Source organism: Trachurus trachurus, assembly GCF_905171665.1.
Source record: "Trachurus trachurus genome assembly, chromosome: 16".
In the NCBI taxonomy this organism is placed as follows: domain Eukaryota; kingdom Metazoa; phylum Chordata; class Actinopteri; order Carangiformes; family Carangidae; genus Trachurus; species Trachurus trachurus.
The window spans coordinates 5,312,710-5,336,749 of record NC_139902.1 but is presented as its reverse complement, the minus strand read 5'-3'; the positions used below and the strand labels follow the sequence as shown (position 1 = coordinate 5,336,749).

Genomic DNA, 24,040 nt, shown 5'->3' with positions numbered 1-24,040 from the left:
GTTCTGTACATTTTATTTATCCAATAGCCTACCAATAGCAACGGTATACAACATACATGGAAAATTCATCCAACCCACATTACATTGCATTTACGTTAGAAAAACTTTAGCCATATTGATAACACATAGCCGACGTGATTGGCTCAAAGTACGGTCCATAGACAGACTCGCACCAATCAGCGACTTTACTGTACAACGCCAGTGTCCAATCAGAGAGTCAGAACCGAGCAGCGTGGCCCGCCCACAGCCGTCAGCCAGTAGTCTGGCTGAAACAACTGTCATTTAGAGTGAGTGGACGTGATGGGGAAGACGGAGCTAGTGCTGGAAGACAGGAATTAAACGTTTCAAGAAGTACAGAAAACAACTTTTAAAGTTACATACGTAAAGGTTACAGCTTCCGTCGGCATGTGTTAGTATCTTGAAGGTAAGTTTGTCGCAAAATAATACGTGTTGGAGCTGGTTTTCCTCGAGCGCCTGAGTTGTAATTTTTAAAAAGGAAGCTAACGTTTTTTTCCTTTTTTTTTTGCTAACAAGCTAATGTTTATTTTACCGTTCCCCCCACCATCTCCTCCTCCTCCTCCTCCTCCTCCTCCAGAGAAGCAGCAACTTTGGCAGTACGTCTCTCATACTGCTATAGGAATTAACGCTCACTTTCGGAGGATGTCAGCCCCCAGCAACTCGCTCCAGCAGCCGAGGGTGAGACGCAGCAATGCGGGCTCCCCGGGCTCGTTCAACGGCAGCGGCTGCCGTCTGCACCCCATCCGTGCCACCGTGCCCTACCAGCTCCTGCGTGCGGGTCAGAGCAGCCCGACGCGGGCGCCGACCCTTTACGGAGGAGCCACGAGCAGCCGAGGCTCGAGCCCCCCCGCCAGCCCGACGCTCAGTTCAGGAAGTGCAAAGCAAAGACTGTCCCCCGAAAATAGAGACTCCTCCTGCCCCCCAGACTCTCCAGTCTCCAGAGGTAAAACACTTATTTCACTCAAATGCTTTGCCCTATGTAGGCCAAGAAATGCCAGGTCACCACGTGCTGTTTGTCCACTGATAACTTGCCATGGAAACTTTGTGTTAAACCTGCTGGTAAACAGCTGGACAGTAACATATGAATATAGCAGTTGCGTTAGATAGCATATGTGAGGGGGTCGGCTGTGAATCTGAAGCTAGGTTGGCACTTGATTCAAAGCAGGTTGATGCATTAACTATGTAGCCTATCATCCACTTACACAATTGGGCACTCATAAAGAGAATAGAGTGCACTATTGGCTCTTTTACTTCCTATGGACTTTTGACAGGAGAGAGAGAGAGAGAGGAGGGAGGAGGAGAGTTTTGGCAGAAAGATATGCTGTTCAGTTGTAAAAGAGGCCACGTCGGTCCCAGCAGAAGCATTGCTGAGTGAATGGTCAGGTGTTGCCTGGTGTGACCTCAGCCAGCGCACATACAGCAGGGGTACTGTGTGCACATTCAAACCATATGCTGTGCCTCACCATGTTGCCTTCCACATGGAGGCCAGTGCTGCGTTGCTGCGTGTCATGCTGAGCTGCTCCCTGGGAAATGACATGGAGACAAACTGAAGGAGGACATGAGAGCGCAGGCAGCCCTAAATCCGCATTTCCCAGTGCTTCGCTAAATCTTATTTATGTGACAGCCTCCTCTGCCAAATGTTGACACTGTGGCCGATTTTTTCAGCCTGGTAGCAGTATTCTTGCTTTTTTTTTTGCTGGAAGAATTTTTCTGTAAACCCTATGTTTGCTGTATAACACACAGACCGAACCACACATTATCTCAAGTGTTTCTGAAGCATGTTAGGATAGATATGGAAGTGTGTGGAGACAAAAAAAAAGAGTCCCAATCAAGTTCTGCTCACAGTGGGTGGGAATTTGCATAAGTTCAGATGAAAATCATCAGGTATCCTCTCTAGAACAATGTTCTGTGCTCAGTGAGACTAGGTCACAAATCAAACTGCCACACGCTGGAGATCAACCACATACCCCCCATTAGTCTAATTTAACAGCTTATCCCTCCAACCTTTAATCAAAATGGCAGTCCTCCTCTTGTCTCGGTGCAGCAGGTTATTACAGAGTTGTGTGTGTGTGTGTGTGTGTGTGTGTGTGTGGAATTTGTTGTTTGTGACGTGCTTCGCATTCCTCAGTTTTTCTTTTGAATGAGATGACCTCCAACCTTGTCCAGCGTACCGTGCGAGGCAGGAAACGAGTTCCCCTTCCACAACAACTGAGTAGGCAGACTTACCAGGCATGACGAATTTTACCCGTGTTTGGCCGGCGGGCGGCTGGGTCCGGTGTGGATTTCCCACCCCTTGCGGCATGCCACGCATACCTCAGTCCTTCTGAAAGGGACGACCTCTAACCCGGTCCAGTGTCCCATGTCGGCGGCGATGATGGAGACCTGACCCTCCTTCGTGGCCGTGACCTCACAGTCCAAACATGCAGCACGAGAGACCTCGGATGACGACCGTGATCATATCAGTGAGGGGTTGGTGGCTACTTGCAGTCAGAAACACCAGTTATCTCACAGTTTTACAGGAAGCGCCGCAGTAATGCAATGTGAGCATAATTTTAGTCATCTTAAAGGGGGTTTTGGCAAATTGGCCCATTGCCATAATCCCTATAGTTTTAGGAGTACCGGTAGGTTCGTTACCTTTAAATGTCGGTGCAAGCTATTTTTAGAACGGCGGAGCAGAGCCGCGAGCTGCTCAGAGCTACGCTATGGAGGCTAATGGGATTTCTTGGTTTCCCTCATCAAACTCATCAAATACACAATCCAACAACTCCAAAACGCTCTGGTGGACAAGTTGTAACCTGCACATTCACCACGCTATGAGATAATAATGGAACATTGCGAGACAAAGTTGTTTTTGAGTAAATTCATGCAAAACCGCTGACGCGTGTTCCCGTTGGGGGCCGTTTTTCGGCAAGCAGTCTCTGCATTTGACTTGAAAACATTATTATCTCATAGTGTGGTGAATGTGCAGGTCACAACTTGTCCACCAGAGCGTTTTGGAGTCGTTGGATTGTGTATTTGATGAGGGAAACCAAGAAATTCCATTAGCCTCCGTAGCGTAGCTCTGAGCAGCTCGCGACTCTGCTCCGCCGTTCTAAAAATGGCTTGCACCGCCAACTAAAGGTAACAAACCTACTCCTAAAACTATAGGGATTATGCCAATGGGCCAATTTGCCAAAATGTTGAACCATCCCTTTAATCTTTCATCACAGGACCCTAGCTTGATGCGACTGAGGCAGTAGGCTGTTCACTTTGTAATTTCTCATTCACTGCAGTGCTTTGAACCCACTCACAGACATAATGCTTGCCATTTGGTGGGGAATTCAATCCAAAGTGCCCTACAGTACCATGAGTGTCAGCGCCAGACAATGTGCGTGTGGTAACGGACTGCAGTGGCGTTCAGACAGCTCCGATCTTGGCCTGATTGCCGAGGACAGAGTAAAGAGTATTATATTCCACATTATGACCTTTTGGGTTCACCAGCCAATCATGACATCATTCTCTTACCATACTGTCCCAACAATGAAAGTCCCCACTCTCTGTCAAAGTGCCAGCTGTGCTGAAACAGGCCTGCTTCATTGTCACCCATTCAAACTGCAGAGTAGGAGCAAATGTGAAAATGAGCGCGTTGTCCAAATCAGTTGTGCTATGTTTTCTGTAGTTTTATCAGCACATTGTGAAGCATCAGGGTACCTTTGATGTGTTCAGATTATACAATTTGTCACTGTTCATATGCAAACGATGACATTGTGAGCACTGTTAGCACCTGTCATTCATTTAGATACATTACTAGTCTAGGCTGGTTTGTTGTGGGAGTTACCCACTGGACTCATTGAGAGATGCTAATAATGCTAACAAGCAATTTCCTGACCAGCTGAGGGACAGATGCTGAAACTCATAACTTACAACAACATGGCCAAGATTAATATCATTTACAGTGCCTCCTCAATAATTCTGCTTGCAATGAACACACATAGGAACAACTGATAGAATAGAATAATGTCAAACTACTGTATGAACTGCAGTCTAGCTAAGTGGGTGAAGAGATCCCACTGTTTATAAGGTATGATGTGGTGTATTGACTCACAGTAAAGGTTGTTACCAGAAGTTCATGACACACTGAGTTATTACAAATAATAATCTCATTTAACCAGTTAAGCTCTTGATTATCTGTTCTTCTAAATTTAATCATATTTTTTTTTATCCCATGAAAAAACAGAAGGTCACATGGGTCTCAGAGTCTCAAAATGGATGACAATTGATTGGCTACTCTTGAAGTTACTTAATCAGCACTCATAAAAACACTAATCTAATTCATAAACACTATACATAACAGTACCACTCAATAATAAAGTGTCAGTGACACCAGACACTGTACCCATTGTTTATGTTTTCTCCTTAAACCCCTGTTTGACTATAACCAACTTAAACAGTTTTGACAAAAATCCCTGCTTCATGTGTGGATAATGTGAGCAAGTACAATGAAGTTTAGTTGAAAAAGATTGATCTGTATACCGGTTGTTTTTTTTAAATTGAAACAACTCTTAGGTTGTTCTTTAACATCAGGTTTCATTTAAGATGACACCTGATGTTAAATATCTCCTCAATGAGATATCAAAGAATGATGTGCTTTTTTCCATGCTCACAAGATCAGGCTAAATGTTTGGGATTTTCCTCCCAACCAGAGTCATGCAGCCTTATGTAAACCTACAGGAAACAGTCCTGTCATGGTTTACTGATTTGTACCACATGTTTGTTTTTTTTCCAAGTTTGCTTCACCCGTACAGTTAATAAACCACCTATTTATCCCTGGAAATGTGGTGATTTTTATTTTTTATTTCTTTTAATTTCACAGCTTGCTGAATGGCTAATGAAGGAAAGTTCTCATCTAAAATTGAGGCTGAAAATGTTCCTTTAATATCACAGACACCACTCACTTATCCCTGAAATCAGCAGATGGACTGCTTTGATGTCTTGGCTTCTTTCACACTGTTTCTTTTTTCTCATCAGGAGATTATTCTAGTCGGGCAAGTGGGGAGACGATGGAAAATAACCACAATCCCGGTTCTGAGAGCACTGGCTTGGCCTATATCAATATTGATGGAAATTTAGCCTGCTTCCTTTGTCTACAATGCTTCAGGGAATTTTACTGTAGCCCAGTAAGCTTACTTAGGCAATACCTTTGGGTGGGTAGGCCTGTGTATTCTATGAACAAAGAACAACAATGAATGGCTGTGCAGTTCTGCTAGGAGAGGGGTGCCTCATGTAGATAGTTTAGTCTGTGTGTGTTAGTTTGTGTGGTCGTGTTGGAAAGGCCTCAGCCTTAGCCTACTCAGACAAGGAATAGAGAGCAAATGGGCATATTTCCTGATCACCACTCTGTTCCTTTAGTCCGTCTTTGACACAGAAATGAAGAAGCTTTCACTGACTTAAGGTAATTGCACAAGTGCAAATGAGGCTAATAAATTTAATCCAGTTCTTACTGCAGCCTCATGCTGCTCTCATGCTAATGCCTTTGTGTTTTTGCGTGTTTTGTTTTTCTCTCTTTTTTTTTTTTTTCTTTTTTCTGCGTGTCACTGCAGGAATGTTGAGTGGATGCAGGCAGTATTGATGTGCATTGTGGTGTGGTTGTTTATGAGTTCTTATGTGGGTGGTGTGTGTGCTTAACTGCTCTGGCTCACAGCAGACGGCTCTCATAACATCAGATACTCCTGCTCAGCCATTTACATTTGCTCCAGGCCTCAGCTCTGAAGCCTGCTCTGCTCTGCACTAATACTTGTGAGATTAGAAAATGAACTTAGAAACACTTAGAAAACAAGATCATCAGGATCACTGGTGCACTTAACACATTGTTAGCTGCAGTAGTTAACAGTGCAAAGTGATGATTACAATCAATAGTTTTTAGAGGTATTGTCTTAACCTTTCTCTGCCAGGGAGCAAAGTACCAATCAATTCTGTAACTGAAATATGTGTTTTTTGCTACCAACAGACAACATAATTACGTATTTGCCCCTCAAATCACATGACAGGTTGTTTTAACATCGCTTTTTCGCCAGACTTGTAAACGATTAACGTTGATGTCCCACTCAGAATATGGCTCCCAGTGCTTGGCTACACATTTGCATGAAGGGATTTACTACATGGTGACATTTTAGTAGTGTGTGTTGACATATTTACACACTCACAAATTTGGAACATCACATGTTTAAGGTGCCTTGGGGTGACTGGGAATATTGCTCCCTACGCAATCATGCTTGCATGAATGTGTCTGTGTGTATACTACATGCTTCATCCTATTTCCTTATTTTTTCCAATTCACAGCAGAAAGGTCCAAGTTACAGGTCCGGAGTTCCAGTGCCATTCGGCGGACATCTTCCCTGGATGCCATCACAGGACCATACCTCACCGGCCAGTGGCCTCGGGACTCCCACGGACCCTACCCCTCCTGTATGAAAGACAAAGCCACACAGGTACATGCCATTCAGGGGATCCTGTCTTGGCCATAGGCTTGAATATGGGCGAGCTACAGTATAATATTTATTGTGTGATAACACAAGTTGTGAAGCAGGAGGAGTTGTTCTGTTTCCAGAAGGCGTTTTTCTTCTCAAAAGAATAATTTTAAGGGTTACTCAACATATAAACAACAATTAGATAATGTAACAGTCCTGGCTGATGTTTTGACCACAACTGTCAATTATTTCAAAACTGGTTCTGAGAAATCAAGCTTTGTCCATCAGTTTACCATGAGCCTTGACAACCGATGCCGTAGAGTCTCGGTCAGTTTGACATTTTTCAACAAAAGTTGCTGAACTGATCCAAAATTCAACAGTAAATCTGTTTGAGCAGCAGATTGTGTTGCCATGTTTCTCAACACTAACTTTTAGCTCTAGCTGTCCTGGTGAGTAGATGTCACTTGCTGAAATACACCCTGGAAGTTGTAGTAACTTCTCTCCTTGCATCACGTAGACAGACTTGTACCTTTGACCTTTTTTTTTATCAATGAGCCAGATGTTTTCTAATGCAGCTGTCCCGTCTTTTTTTTTTCCACTGATGATATAAGCAGGATCATTTCATGTTGATCCAAGCTGCAGAAGTGCTCCATCTGTAACTCACATAAAATAGTCTATGGGAAAAATTACTGGTATTTTTACTTCAGGAACCAGGGCCCCCTGAAATGGTTCTTTCACTCTGCATGCAACTCCATGATAAATAAATACTACTACATATTAATATGGATATTGAAAGTGAAAGTGGTTGCTATCAAAAATGAAGTACCTTCGACATTGTGCAGGTGGCTTGATAGATTAACTGTAAACTGTCACATGAAGGAAAAATAGGATCTGGTTGATTAAGCTCAGCAGGTGGCAATGACTGGTCATCAAGTGTGTTGTAGCTAGAGATGTCATGATTATAGATGTTCTTGGTACGATTAATCACGGTATTACGATTATCAAGATTATTACGCATCAATACATTTTACAGCACTATGAAAGTGTAAAATCAAATATAGTCAAAATATAATTACATTACTAATCTCTTAATATAGGACCAGTTATTAATCCCCCAGGGGAATTGTTTAAAATAAAATTAATATTTAAGTCATTATTTGTCCTCTAAAGCAAATGTTTAAGTTTATTTTAATCATTTTTTAAAATTACAAATGACACGCTAACATTTAAATTACCACCAATTCATTGTTATGTTAGTATCTGTGCATCTTCCTTTACTTTGGTGCACATCTGCCGATATGGTTCCGAGATAATCTTTTTCGGAAAGTGACGGTTTTTAGGAATCTTTACGATCAATTACTCGTGGTGTTTAATTGTGAAAACAAGTAATCGTGGTATCCCTAGTTGTGGCTATTATCATAGAAGCATGGTGCAACTTTAGGGGGGAACAGACCAAAGTTAGAACATGTACTCCACCTTTCCCCATGTGATCTGCTAAAAGTATGTCAAAATATTATATTATCATAAGACCATGTTGCCCAACCTTAGATCAGAGTGTCTGGTAAATCCCTGAATTAACCACTTACTTTCACTTCTCTCTCAGAAAATGGAGATAGTTAGAACTTTAAAATAATCACTAGTTTCAGTCATAGTGGCTGGTAAAGGAGACACGCATTTGCAAACCACAGCCAAATTTTTTCGTTATAGCCATGTGATGGATGGTCTGGGAGACGACTGCCAGTACAGGCCTAATAGACTGCAATTCCCTCACAGCGCCACTTTTTAATACATTATAACACTTCATGAGGCCTATGTATGGATTTCACATTCAGCCTGACCGCAGTATTCCTGGACAGCAGCCCCACACATGATCACCCACTAATCTTGCCATGTGACTGATGGCAAAATGCAGTTTTTCTCAAAGAGCTTAATTTTTTTTTATATAAGGGAGGGGAGGTTTGGATTAGGTTTGTATTTTGAAAGAATATTGAATATGTATGATCATGACAAGGGCTGCTCCCTCTTTGCTAACAGAAGCCTTTCATGTGTCTCAATGAGGACCGCCAAGCCTCATTTACATGGGCTTCATTTCTTTGTGTGTAGGCTGAGGAAGTGGTGAGAGGGCCTTGCAGGGTTTCTTGAAGTGGCTGTATGCAGAGTAAACACCTCTAATTACAGGGTTCCTGTTCTGCTCTGGAAAGGCTGGACAAGTATGGAAAACCAATTTGATAATCATCATGTCTTGAAAAATGCTAATGCACAGGTCTGGGCGCAGGACACGGTGATCCTGCATTCCTACCCACTGCTTCTTTGGCGTACAGTATAGTGATGTATGCTTGTGCTTTATGGTGACATGGCCTTGACTATAGTGCCCAGCCAATATCTATAAAGAGCCGATTGAAATGAAAATCCAGTAAAGAGATTTATGTCCGTCAGAGCTGTGGAAATTTTTCGACGGAAAACATTTGGCTATGTTGTAATGATGTGGGAGAGTGTGACACACTTGACAATCCTTGAGCGATTAAATGCACAAACTCCCCCAAGAATAGTCAGAGAGCATTTCCTGTTAACAAGCTATGCCTGGGCCCAGCTCTTTTTATAAGACAACAACAGCAGAAAGCAGCAGACAAAGGGTCCCTGGCTTCTTTTGTTGTGTACCGCACAAGTATCAAGACAGCCTCTCCTTTGAGCTGTAATACAGCCCTGCATGGAGGTGAAGTTGTCTGCACCTGTCCCCCTGGCTATGGCTGAGGCGAGGAGAAATCCCACTGCTTACCACCTGGCCCTCGTGGCTGCACGGCCCGCCTGCCTTTTGTGTGGGAGTTGAGGAGCAGAGGGCCCATACATATGCTAATCACTGTTCCGGGATAGGTCTGTGCGCCCTGGGCCCTGTGGTTACAGAACACAGAACGTCTGTATGAAGATTAGGGCCCTGACACCACCAAGCCGACCTCAAAGAACCAGCACCGACAAAGGCAGACCGTGCGCATCGCGTCACGTCTTCTGTTTAAAAAAAAGTTGCACTTGGAACACAGCACAAAAGGCAGCCAGCTGACCACTGACATGCGTGTACGTTCTGTCCCCAGTGTGAGAGGAAATGGCTAATCAGTGGTCTGTATTTTGTAATCTAAAAAACATAACAGAAAGACGAACAAAATAAACTAGCCTGCTGCCTTTCAAGCCACCGTGAATCTGCTTAAACAGCTTCATTATCGGCCCAGGAGTATGAATTGAGAATATGCCTGGAAAAGTTTTTCTTTGCTGGCAGCTGCCAAACCAGTGATACCACAAATGCTTAATGATGTTGTGCCACTGCCAGACATCAAATTTAAGCAGTGTGACACAGTGAATCCTACTGCCTTATGTTTGCCTCATATGATCTTTATGTAAACTTGTATATTGTAGATTAAGAGTTTATCTGAATATAGATTAATGTAGGTTGAAACAAGCACAAGCAACAAAAATGTCCTCTGAGTGATATCTGTCCATTTTCTGGAATGCTAAGTGAGTTTCAGACCTGCACAAGATTACATATATTCACAGTCAACTCACCAAATCAAAATCTATGTTCTCATCTCGCAACCTCACCAAACGATAGCAGTGGCACTCATGCTCACATGTCTCAACGTGCAGTCTAAACAAACCAGCACAAATTCCACAGCAGTTCTATTGAAGCCCAGTCATTATTTCCTGCTTTGGAACAGAGCTGGATTCTTGAGGATGTTGCCTGCTTGTAACCCTTTGGGTGGGAATATAATGGGAAGCAAGCTGCAGGCTATGGTAACAGGGTTTTATCTGTACAGCAGTACATTATCAGACATGACACCTGGCACACAAGTCTGCAAAGCACACATCTCAGACCAGCAGTTCAAGAGCAAGCATGATAAAGGGGCCTCTGAGGTAAATAAAGGTGGGTGTTCTTGTTAGCAGACAGTTTGTTTGTGGGGAACAACATGGACAATAAAGAAAGATAGAAGGCACTATTTTTAACGGTCTTATTTCACTCCCAAACTGAGGTATCCACATTCAACAATAAAGAAAACTGCGACCTCAACCTCGACAGTTGTGGCTTGTTGATAATTTAAGGTAATTTGCATTCTTGAGTTTGAAAAGGTGAAAGTTGAGCCGATAGAGCCGCCTTTGGGTCGGAAAGATTGAATGTTTTAGAATGAACTTAAAAAACCACAGGCTGATTTAAATGCAGGTTAAAGGGGAACTATGGAGGATTTTTAGCTTAACTATGCTACATTTTTACCTTAATTAAACAGCTTCGGAATAATTATGATTGAATAAATTACTTGTAACTTGTTACAGGGAGAATGGAGGCTCTCTGCCTTCCACCTAGCGTCTCTTGGCTGGGAAACAACTTTGCAAGATCAGCGCCACCGCCGTGGTGTCCCAGCTCTCATCTCTGCGCACCGCGACATAAATGCGCCCTGTAACCCATGATCTCTTGTTTATGACAGATAAGACTACACAAATATACACAACGTAACATCGTATACCGTATATACGATTTGATTTCTCGCTGGCTTCGTTGAAAACAAATGCACATGGCCGGGAGGAGTGTGGGCAAAACAGAGGAAAAGAGACCGGACTTAGATACTGTAGTATTCCCCTTTAAGATGCAAACAATTAGGGTGCAGCTAGCCTCAGACAAGATTGTCCCCTTAAGGAAGAATTTCTTCATTTGCTGTCATCACTTGACAAATTTAAAAAAGATACATTTGATTAAATTAAAATAAAGGAAAATCTCACCTTATTCACACTTAATTCACATGTGCAAGTGACGATGTCTGTCTGTTCTTATGATTAGCAAGTAGGTGCACTTCTGCAAAGACCTATTCATATCGGTCATTGCTAAATAAAACATTTCATTTTGAGATACAAGTAGCGAGAGCAGCGTGCCTACTCAGCGACATCTGTGAGAGCTTAGTTTTTCCTCAACGGCTAACTTCACTGCTCCATAAAGCCCGTCTGCCCTTTTACAGCAGTCTGTATTCTGTATGAACAGATTAGGACGCAGCATCAAGTCTCTCAGTGTTTGGCAGAGGCATCAAACGGCACAAGCCATTCCATAGTAGGCCATGCGCAAAATGTTAATGCTAAAGGCTAGCTACACATCTGCCATCCAGTGTGGCCAAGCACAGTGGTCCCTTTTATGAGAGCACAAGCACCCATTTAATTCGCTGTCCTTTTTTTTCTAGGGGAAGCTAGCGCCAGTAAGCCAGTGTGAGCGGCTTCACGGGTGTTCCTCATTATTCACAGTGTGATATTCCATATCATAGGGCAAGGCTTGTGCGTTGGTTGAGCCATAGAGGTTTTTCTGTTTGTGTGGGGTCAGGCATAAGGCAGTGTGGAGACAGTGACATTTCAAATTTTTAGCACTACTGTGCAAACCAAAAAAAAAAGAAACGTCAGATGTTTAAGGATTTGTTTGACGACCAGAGGGGCTGTTGATCTGCATAATCGAGGGGAAGTGTGTGGTTTCAGACAAGCCTATGAAACATCCTCAGTCTGTTTCTGTTTTTGCATATATTTACATAACTTAACCGTTTCCTTGTTTATGCAGTAGAGGTCTAAAAGACACGTTCAGTGAGACAGAACTGCCTCTATACTCTTTGGTAGCAAATGTTTTGTATATGAGATGTTTTCTTACCGCTTTACTAACTACTGACAACATTTCTCTTTCGACTCATTGAGCTGGTATAAATCTTGCACTGTGCCGTACATTTTCTGCAAATCAGACTTAATGGAGCAGATGGGATACATAGTTAGTATTTGTTTCTATGCTTTCACCTCCTGAATGTGAAAACCCCAAGGTGGGAACTACCCACCAGCTGTTGGTAAAGTCCTTGTAAATATCACCTGTGGCTAGCAAATATGTCTTCTTGGCATGTAAACATATATTATTTGGTAGCCATGTAATTATTTTCCCCAGCTATGTTTTACTTGTTAAATGATGATAATGGCCGGTGGTTTTTGGATTCTTTTTTTTTATTCTAGTCGTTGTAGCCCGCAGACAGAAATAGTCTTTTTAAGGCCTGCCACAGATGTATTTATCTTAACCTGGCTCACCAGCGGAAACAATCAAACATGCAGCAACTTTTGTTTTTCCTGTTAAGTGTGGTTGTTTCCTCGGGGACGGGGCTCTCATGACTGTTTTCCTCCTCTTTCATTGATTCCAGATTTTCAACTTTACTCGAACACACGGCATTCATTACTGCTTTCACCCACATCTTTCTCAACTGCTTATCTAAACATTATACGTTTCGGGTATTTAGTTGATGCCCACATCTTGAGTGACTACACAGAAAGATCACATTAGCTATTCAGTTGCATAATGAGGATGAAGGAGAGATCTTTCTGAGCTTTTAGCTACCTACCTGCACACAGGCATCTTTGTAACTTTACATTCATGAATATATTGGTAACAGCGTTTCATATGTGGATGTCTTTGTGTAGATCATATATTTTATAATTTTAATGTACAAATGAATAAATATGTTAAAATATTTATAGATCAGAGACATATGACAGTTTTAAAAGTGATATTTGTGACCTTTCAGTTGCATGATCTTTGTAACAACAGGCCGTCCCTCAATGTAAACAAATCTAAGAACCTAAATGTTGGTTAATCCCAGGTTATGCTACAGTGATGTAATATATTCTATCTTGGTTTAAACAAACAATGGAAACTTGTTCATGCTCTTGTGGAGGAGTGTGTCACACTTGACTTGCTGACCCACAGTGTCATATGAAGCATAAGTCACATTTCTGTCTCTGTGTTTCAGACTCCAGGTCTCTGGATCGAGGAAGGAGCAGAACAGGGAAGCCCTCACCAGCGGTCAGCCTCCTGGGGCAGCGCAGACCATCTCAAAGAGGTAGCTTCACCTGTGTTAACTGCGCTTTCCACGTCAAACACCACAGACACATCAACACAGCATACCGGTGTCAGCAAAACATCCACAAACTTCAAACGCTCACCCAGCCAAATCGACGAGCATGTTTTTGTCATTTTTCGAGGTTTATTGCATTCACTCAAATGTGTTTTATTTGTCAGGGGCTGAGGTCAGCCTAAATATTATGCTCCTTAAAGTTGGTTTCCACTCCTGTCTATTTGCTGGACTTGGTGGCCAACCAAACGACCACATGGAGCTATTAGGTCTCCAGCTTTCCAGACCTCAGTCTAAATTTAACCTCCTTCTCCCCTCTGTTTCCCACTCAACTGCACCCTCGCATCTCATTATGGCCTGTTGTTTTGAGAGACAGTGCAGGAGCTCCTCTCAAGGGTGAAACAGCCATATTGTTCCCTTCTCAGCTTGCACCCAGTGTACCGGCTCGGGGGAACTCGTGTTACTTAAAAACTTGACAAGTGCTTATTGTGTTTACCCTGCAACACAATAGGACCACATATTTTTCTGTTTCCAACATAATTATAGTTCTCAAGTATTGACGCATACAAGGAAAAAATCATTTAAAACAATTACACTTAAAGACCAGCTCACAGAGCTACATACCATACATTTTATGGCCTGCATGCCAAGCAATGTAAATTCAAGTTCGTACTTCACATAACTTCATAACACACAGTTACAGTTAAAAAGTTAAACCCTGCTCAATCCAAAGAAACATTTAACTGGTTTGATTATGCTAAATGACACATCTGGATGTATTCACATTGTTGTTAAATTACTAAGATGAGATGTGCAACTGTTCAGGTTTTTGTTATAAATAGAATTGGTTGTGGTGTGGATTTAAACTGCCACTGGTCACAGTGCACTTAAGCAATGTCAACAATTGTAAAAGTGAGACATGAAGTGATACGTATTGTGCATTCTCTTGCGGTATTTATTAAAATATATTTTCCTGCTGATGGAGTCGCAGCAGTCTGATTTCATAAAAACAGATTGTTAGAATGTGATTTCATAAATAACATCCATGTGTTTGTGTGTAGCCATGCAGCACTATGACTGAAAAATGTGGTGTTGAGCTTTCTACAGACAAACCCAGGCCCTTGGCCTGCACAATCAATAGCGTAGCACAGCCAGGAAAACCTCTTTCTCATCCTCTGAGATTACACTGGGATTGCCTGGACTTGTCATTATCAACTGTTGCGGTCACTCAATGAATGCAGTGAACTACATTCTAGCTCTCTAACCTCTGCGATTACATGTGTGGGAGGACATCTATGAAAAGAGCGAGTCTCTTTGTTGACTGTGTTGCCAGGATTACAAGATCAGCATTGAAGACCACACCTTTGTCTGCATAGTACAACTGCGTCTGTTAGCCTCACAAAGGGTATCCTGTTTTTAGGCTCATACTGGGCCACATCCAGAAACACCCACTGACCTAACTTGACATAACTAATTTATAATCATATGCACAGAACTACCCTGCAACATAGCTCAGATCAAGTCAATCTTTGAGTGCACACAGTAGTTTATATTTTTTTCTGAAAAAGCCCAGTGATTCATTATTATAGTTGCTAGTCACACCCGAAAAGAAAGCCTCCCAGTCATCCTGAAAATGATTAACAAGTAAAGGACAAATAATTAATTTGGCAAAAACAACTATATTCTTATCAGTGTGGGTTATCTTTGTTCTCCCATCTGTTGTGAAAAGGAAGAAGAGGAACACCCCCACCCCCCAAAAGAATACAACCAAACACAACATGTTTAATGAATTCGATTATTTCTTGATCAGTTCATTTGAGGCAGTTAATCTGACACATTTTAATAATCAATACATCTTATGAAATTAAATTTCTTTGGATTTTGTTGGTCAGTCAAACAGAAAAAAACAACAACTCATACTTGACTTGATGGCGAGCTATCATTTGCTGAAGTGATGTCACTTTTCTTCCAGCAGATTGCTAAACTGAGGCTGCAGCTGCAGCGCAGCAAACAGGTCAGCCGGCAGAGCAAAGACAGGGAGCAGAGCTCCATGCAGCTGCCGCCACAGGCGCAGCACAGCACTGCATGCCAAGCTCAGGTGAGTTATTCTTGTCAATATTCCTGCCCTACCAAACTCAACCACCAGCATGGCCCTTTTTTCAGTTGAAAACATTAACTAACCCTGACTTTGGTGATGCCCTGTCAGCACGGACGCGATAAGGTAGCTTAGCAGCCACAGTACAAAAAACATACAAATGAAACAGACGGTGACCAAACCATATCACAGCCGTTGAAGATAAGAGAGCTGAAAATGAACATACCAGGGTTAAGCAAGTCAGCTCTCTGGTGAACAGTTTAAAATGATAAACCTATCAGGTGTTTTCTTTAGATACGTTAGTCTCTGTTTCATTCTTATGAAACTGTAAGTTATCAGGAGGCAGTGGTTATAGAATTTAGTGAAAAATAAAACACAGACACTATTTGAGGAGTAGGTGTAGCATGAACATTATTTTGTAATCTTGTGTGTAGTCTATATTTGATCATATGTTTATGATTGTTGCATAGCGTTGGCCTGAGTTAATGAGTCTCCATTCTGACCAGTTGTGTTAAAAGAGGAGAGGAGAGGGGGAATGTGTCTGGGCATGCCCGCTCCTCTCCATGTTTGGAGTTGATTCATTAACAGATGCCCAGCAACGGCGCATCAACCACTGTGGGAAAATTAACATAAACAGTGATATGCAACGCGCTATACCCATCTATAGCAGATCCCATTTATGGCTGTGTTTTTGTTCCCTATGACATTTAATCCCACTTTGTGTTTAAACCGAACACCTCCACCCATTAAATATGTCATGGAACTGGATCAGCAACAATTCAGTACTGATCTTGGACACTTGCGTTGTTGTGCGTTTGATTGCCAAACTAAACAAAATGTCTTCATATTGTTAATACTTTATCTCTTATCTCTTTTACCTCCAGTACAAAGGAACTTCATCAGCCTTGTCAACAATCCCTGTGCCAAAATCCCTCATATGCAGAGTGCCGAGCAGCGTGGAGGGCATCAGCCACGAGCTAGAAAATGTGTTCATCAGAGAGGACTGGGAGCAGGGGATTCAGGTAGAAATATGTGCACACGTGTTTAGATATAACTGCCATTTTTTATTAATAAGTTTGAGGGTATTTACAGAAAATCACATTCAAGAAATTTCATGAACCCTTCCCCAACCCCTCACATATCAACAGGAAGGAATAAATACACATATACACAGACACCTGCAGGTATATGCACCCAAACACATACTGTATATACACATACATGCATATATGCATACCCTTACATGTACACAATCTAAAAAGTAAATAAATAAATAAAAAATAAATGTGAGATGAACTCATCCAAAATTGCAATGATCCCTCAAATATGGTTCAAATACTTTTGACATATTTATTGGAGATGGAACACCCAAAAAGAAAACAACAAATGGCTTTTATTATTCAAAATGGCCTCAGTGCAGCCCTGCAGTTAACTCTTATGTATAAATATAAATTATAGTAAAAACAACAACAAAAAGGACAAAAGACTAATGAATAATTGCACATGTCTCCTTTTCACAAGTCCTCATCAGTCTTACAGTGTTGCATGGGGCAAACCTACATGAGATGACCACAAACTGAATCAACACTAACATTATTTTTCTGTAGTGGACAACCAAGGCAGGGACATCAGGGGTGAAGTGGTTCCCAAAAATAAATACGTCCTGTTCGGTCTGCTCGTCTCAGCTGGGGCCGGGGTATACACAAAAAAGCCTTGTGCCAGGAACCTAGAGGAGGTTTTTCAAGTGGATCAGAGGCCGAGGGGTTCAGTGTTGAGTACATCAGCAGGTCAGTTGTGGAAAAGACGGAGGAGGCTCCAACAGCATCGTCTCAGTCCGCTGTGTGGGAACATTTTGGATTTAGTTGTAACCTGATAATGAGAGTGTTGTTATTGTAAGAAAGAGGAGAGGGAAATTGTGACTGTGCGCAAACACTTTGCCACTTGTGTTGCTCATGCAAGCAGCAACATGTCTGATGTGATGGCTCATCTGTGGAGTCCCGAACATGCCTTAAAGGTCCTATAGATGTATGTATGTACATGTAGTGTGTGTGTCTGTGTGTGTCAGTACTATGCACACACACAATCACGGGCGTTGTATCAGAGTGGTGAAGTGAAACAATAACCTGAGGATTTCCTGATCTGACGTGAGCTACGCTGTCGTTACTGTAATTGCAATAAAACTGTCACAAGTAAAACCAAAACTTTATCAACAACCTGTTGGACCTGCAGAAACGTGAACATGTAGAGGGATATTGTGATGTGATAACAGGCCACAGAGGGGCTGCTGCTGCAGGTAGAAACAAATACATTAGCATAACAAGCATGACACTCTCTACTTTATTAATAAAATCAAATGGATAGAAAGACTATGTATATGTGATAGAGTCAGACATCTATCTATGTATTTATCATTTGGTGATGTATGGTATTTCTGCAGTGTTAAAGCAGAAGTAAGTGATCCGGTCGTTTTGGCTAACTTCTTGTCAGCGGATGGAGTTAGCAGTCCCCGCCCTCGTCCCTACGTCACCACATTCACGCGCATCCCTTGGCTGCACACACATTATGCCTTTATGCCGTTCTCTCTCCTCATTGGATAAAGGTTGTAGGATACAAGGAAAGTTTTCTCCTCGGCTTACAGCAGAGCAGAGTGTCTGACAGACCTGTGTTTCAGACCAAACACTCTATATAAGTGATTGCCGTCGGAAGATAGAACTATTTAAGACTTATATTAACACAAATATTCCGCTTACTTCTGCTTTAAATAATAGAAAACAACAGCATCAATGTATCAAACCAAACTGAAAACTGTGACCCCATAATCGTCACATGAGCCTGTGGCTTTTGTGAACTGTTCCCCCCTCAAGGGACATCATGTCTAATCAAACCCAACCAGCTTGTAATTTGCCTGCGCGAAAGCAGAAGACACAAGAAGAAGTGTTTATTTGGTCCTTACCTACCCATGCGTACGCCGATACCGATACATCTGAGTAAGCCTCAAATCAGATGGTTGAATTGGCTGGCTGATTTATGGGTTGGGCCGTTACCAAAACTACCATATACCTCTTGCAGTGATGTTTTGTAAATGTCAGGTTCATTTCCTATAGATTTTAAATACAAACAGCTGAATGGGAAAGAATGACGGACTGCAGCGTCCCAGTTGTCACCAACAGAGGAGCTTTCACAGACAGATTGTAGCTGTCAGAAGTTCCTTATATGTTCTGCTCATAATTACAAGAAATGTAGAATTTGTCGATATGTCTTTAAAGCCTGGAGCACGGATGTAGTTACAGTGCAACTACTTTTGGAATTCTAGCTTTAACTCGAGCTTTATCTTAACTACTTATTATAGTGACTGAGGCTGATCCACACCCCCAATTTTTTTCAGAAAATTGCTGCAAAACTGTTACACAATAGAGAACAATTAATTTTGGATTTGTTGTTATTATTCTGCAGTGAGTACAGGGCTAGTGTTTGGGATGATCAACAACCAACACCAATATAGTGTGAAGTCTCCCAAGTTATAAGAATAGGACGTTTTCCTATTCTTCATTCTGTCCACATGAGGTGAATACAGCAAAAAGCTACAGTCTGTGATCACCATCAAAACTAAAACACCCAATCGGAACTTGACTGTCAGTCTGAACTTGCTTTACCATCTTTAAATACACAGATTAAACAGGAATATACTCACATACAGTGTATAGTGCATGCAGACGGCCTTTGTTGTCTGTGTAAGCCCACACATCTGCCACCATTGTGAACTCAATAGGGTACGTCACCATGCATCAGCTCCCTAGAAAGGCGGTTGCTCCACAACATCCCAGCTAGCTCAACCTCAGCTGCTCTTAAGTACGTCCTCTGTCTGCGTCCTGTCGGAGCATGTGGCACTTAACACTGGACCACAGTCATTAACGCTCTCTGAGTCTGAGTGACTTGTTTACATCGGTAATGTTTGTTAATGAAGGAGTGAACAGGCCTATATGTTCAATTTAATATACACAAATACACCTGTGGTCAAAAATAGATTGTTAGGCTGTGCTTCAAATTTATGACACACTCACAAACAACCTTCTTGTAAAGTCACTTACAACACTGTGCACCATACAGTCGGACAGCAGGACACATATATTCTCACTCGCACTGAATTAAATCTCTTGGAGGCGAGTAGAGCCGTAAATCTGGCCTGATGTGGGGCAGTAAACCTTGGCAGGGTTGTAGAGCTCTCCCCTCTTAGAAAGTCACAAACACACACCGACTTTAAACACACATACAAACATCACACCAGCACAGATTTACAGCCTGCTGTGCACCAAGCCTCCTCTTTTTCCCCCTCTTCTCTCCCATTCGAATCAGCTGTGCCAAAGCAGAATGCTCCACATATCGCATCGTTCATCTACGGTCAAGTATTACCATCTGGTTTGTTGTTTGCTTCTCCAATTGCCCTTTAAATAGACAGGCAAACACACAAGAGGCCGTTTAGTTCCAGGCATTCTTGTACTTTTTGCTGATTTCTCTTAACCTGGACCGACGTGGTCCAGTGAGTGAGCAGGTAGCTGCTCAGCGTCTGCTACAGGAGTTTTTCCAAAGACACGTTAGATTGAATGTGAATGTTTTTAAATGCTACGCATCACCTATGTTTACACATGACCTCTCACCACCTCCTCCGCACTCTGACCTCGCAGACCATGGACGTGGTGGACGGCCGTCGGCCCCCCTTCCCTCCGCATCGCTACAGCAACGGCGGGGACACGCGCGACACGGACACGCAGGCCCCTTCCAGTGGCGACTCCAGCCCGTCGCCCCGGCCCTGCAGCTCCGACCACCTCCACTCCCCCGACGGCAGCCCCTGTTCTGCAGAGGAAATCGACAAAGGTGTGTCTTCACTGACAGACTCAGCTTGTTAGTGTTCAGTGAAATGAAGGGCAGATTGGATTTTACATTTAAAAGTCTTGGTCTAGAGTTTTTATTTATTTTTAAATCCATGCAGCACCGTGACTACTCATTTTAGTGTCAGTATTTTCTTGGTCACTTGCTACTACATGCTTATATCCCATAAAGATACATCAGACAGACACAGACAACAGTATAAGCTGGTCTTCAGTACTTAATCACAGTACTAGAATTGAAATCATGCCTAGACCTGTATTTTTGTCCACTTCAGAATAATGTAGTGAAGGTGAAATTCAAACATGAACAATTTAGGTTTAAATCAAAGTACAGTGTTAAATAATAGAGGAAAAGGCCAGAAAGAGATGCTTGTATTAAGTTTGTAGATGTTAATGTTTCAAAAAGCAAGAGAACAGTCTAGATTTAGCACTGGACCACAAACTTAGTTACAGTATCAACACAGTATCTTAAATGTATACATTATAAAAGCAAATTGCTACTCCCAGTATTTCTCTTCAGTTTGTTGTTCCAGTTTGTCATCACAACTGAAACTGAGTCAAGTAAATGTTCTTCTCTTCACTGCACTTTCAGACAACGTGTGCAGTTCTCCTCTCCCCAAGTTTGCCACCTCGCCCAAACCTAACAACAGCTACATGTTTAAACGGGAACCTCCAGAGGGCTGCGAGAAGGTCAAGGTGTTTGAGGAGTTGGTGTGAGTATTTTATTTTATTTTATCTTTCATTTCAACATCTTTCAACTCTTTGCTGCTGTGTGTTTATGCTGTTGTCTTTTGTTCCAGCATTTAGCAGACTGATCATTAAAAGAAAAAAGCCTAGATCCATTTTGCTGCAGTATATCATTGACTATGCGATAAAACAACAAAGCAGCCAGTAGCGTTTCCACTGTGGGAGGCAGGGATGAGGGGGAAAAGTTTTCCTGGAGAAACAATTAGCATTCAATCTGAACAGTCTTTTAGCAGCAGAATATAAACTGAGCTCAACCTGTGTTGTCTCCAGGTCTGGCAAATCAAAAGGCTTCCCTCTTTTCTCATGCCCGGACAAAAACAAGGTGAACTTCATTCCAAGGGGCTCTGCCTTCTGCCCCGTCAAACTCCTCTGCTCCTCCCTCTTCTCCCCGGCTTCTCCCTCGTCCTGCTCCTCGGCCAGCCCCGTCGTTCACGGCAACGAGAGCCCCGGGCCTCAGGTGACCCCGACTCTATCCACCGCACCACTACCTACCTTTCCGGCCTCCACCGACTGGAGCACTGACAAAAGCACAGACGCTAACACAGACAACAGCACAGGCAGCCAGAGCCCCGACACAGACGCAGGGAAAGATGGTTCAGCAGCACACGTTCTCCTCACCAGCTAGTCCTCAGGTATCCGCCAACCGAACCCACCGGCAGCTGAAACATTTCAACTGGTCAGGTGGGCAAGGTTTAAAAAAGAGAAAGAAAAAAAAAAGTCCCTGCACCCCGTTAATCCTAACATTAGCCAGCAGGGAGTGCCCAAGGTCTAGAGATAGCAAACACTTTGGAGGATAATGGTACCAGCATCCTGCAGCACAAGCATATCTGCTGGGTCCCAGTGTTGGTCCTGCTCTTGTGGTGATTTGATCGAGCAAACTTGATGGTTTTGCCATTCTCAGTCAGATGTTAGAGAGCGCTGACCTTGGGCACAGCCTCCGTTCACCTGTCACTAACCTAGCCTTCTCCTCTGTACCGTGACATCACCCATAACAGAAATAGCTTTGCTTTCTTTTGCAAAAAAAAAGTAGAGGTGACTGCTCAAATTATTGTGTTACGTAGCGCCGGCAGTTCTATCAAGTTGAAATTAAAAAGTGAAAAAAATCCAAAAACCTTATCAAGAGACGACTATCATTCTGCTCATATAATCTAACCAGCTTGTTAGCTGTAAAGTGTTCAGCCAGCTAAAATCTGAATTACAGTACGTATGTAAGCTTTTTGACAGGATGGGAAATGCTTGTTTCATCTTTTCTTCTCCACACACCGGGATGTCTTACAGTTAGAATACCTTTTCCCACATTTACCACAAAGTTTGCACTTGTTTAGACCAGGGCCACGGCCTTTTTTTTAATTATTATTATTTGTTTATTTTAAAGTATTTGTAGCACAGTGTCTGTGTGAAACCAGCAGTCACTGGAGTGCAGGCTCAGAATCCAGGACTTAGATCTGCATTTTCTGGTCTAATCACGATTTAAACTCGGTAAGCTCAACACAAAATGCTAATATCAGCCGTTTATACAGAGACCAAATAACCAATCACAAAGCACACGACTCCCCTGTTGCCTTGTTTTATTGCCCCACACTACCCAGAACAATAACTCAGGTTATGTGGAATGTATTTGCTCGGACTATGTTGCCTTTCCCCAGTGTTTGACTTTCCTCTACAGAAAGACAATACGGTCTTTCGTGGAGATGTTTCATTTTTTCCCCCCGGAGAGGGAGATTATTACAGACTGAATCAGCTGATCGATGTCACAGTTTGTGGCAGATGGCTTTCGCATTAACCTGTTCAGGTTAGAGTTTCAGGTGCTACGACACATTCCAGAGATCGCAGTTGCATTGGTCAACCGTGAAATCTCACGTAAATGGAACTAGCTAAATAAGCTACACCCTCCCAAAATTGAGAAGTTGACAATTATGTTGTTTGTTTTGCCCCTTTGTTGAATACATATATATAATATACATATATATATGCCAAAGCAAATTTCAAAACAATGAAAGGCCTGTCATGTATTTGGGACACAGAAGGCACCATGTTTGTGCCAGAAGCAGAGGATTTAAGTGTGTTTTTGTTTTGTTTAAAAACATTTCAACAACATATAAACACTGGTGTCGTAGTGTTTCAAACACAGGCGCTAATCATTGAACCAAGCCTAAGCACTTGCGTGTAAGTGAGACGATAATCACTTTTTATTTTTTTTTGGACCAATTTGTAAGTTAAAACAATCAGAAGTTGAGTGCAATTGATTTTGTTTTAAAGAAAATCTACACTAACGTTTTTTTGTGTAACAAAGTTTGGCTCAAACTACAGATCCCAGCAGATGTGCCCTGATGTTACCTGCACAAGTTGTATCAAAAGAAAAAAAAGCATGACTGATTTAGAGCGGGTTCGTTTTGAACCAGAGGATTTAACTAGTTAATGTTCCATTCCAAAATGTTGGTCTACCTAGCCACTTGCACACACACACACACATACAAATATGAACAACATATGCAACGCATTCCTCACAGTTTACGTTGAAATTCTGTTCTGCTTGCAGCTTCAAGAGTTTCAATCATACTAAATCTAATTTTATTCACAAGCTCATTGTGCAGTGCAGTTAAGAAATGGTTGCCATGTTTGGCAATGATGATTCAGTTTTCCTGTGTATTATGCATTTTTATGTAGATCTTGTGTGTGTTTTTCAATAAAGAAAACAAAAAAAATCTCTGATATTGTATGTAATCCTTTCAAAGGCTGTAGACAGACACAAACTAATAATACCCAGGACAGGAGCATGGCATTTATATACAAATAGGAATCAAGGTAAGGCAATCAATGTATTTTGGTTCTGATTAAATATGAACAAATATCTCATGGCTTGGACATTAAAAATGACACAAAGCTTTGTTACAACCATTGTTATATACTATATAAGGAATCCACTAATAACTGAGATTTGACATTGTCAAT

The 24,040-nt window shown here is 42.1% G+C and overlaps 1 protein-coding gene across 2 annotated transcripts; it reads left to right on the top strand.

Annotated features, from left to right (window-relative positions):
- The first annotated feature begins 291 nt into the window (after positions 1 to 291).
- Positions 292 to 23,765, top strand: glcci1b (glucocorticoid induced 1b). Of its 2 annotated transcripts, none has more exons than XM_083989703.1 (9): positions 292 to 424; positions 596 to 961; positions 6,337 to 6,485; positions 13,259 to 13,348; positions 15,336 to 15,458; positions 16,340 to 16,477; positions 20,138 to 20,327; positions 20,934 to 21,054; positions 21,359 to 23,765. In XM_083989703.1, the coding sequence occupies exons 2-9, from the start codon at positions 661 to 663 to the stop codon at positions 21,711 to 21,713; spliced, it is 1,467 nt and encodes a 488-aa protein (XP_083845829.1). In that variant the 5' UTR covers positions 292 to 424; positions 596 to 660; the 3' UTR covers positions 21,714 to 23,765. The 2 variants fall into 2 exon arrangements, with proteins under 2 accessions (XP_083845829.1, XP_083845828.1); XM_083989702.1 differs by having other exon boundaries at positions 15,333 to 15,458.
- Positions 23,766 to 24,040: the final 275 nt, after the last annotated feature.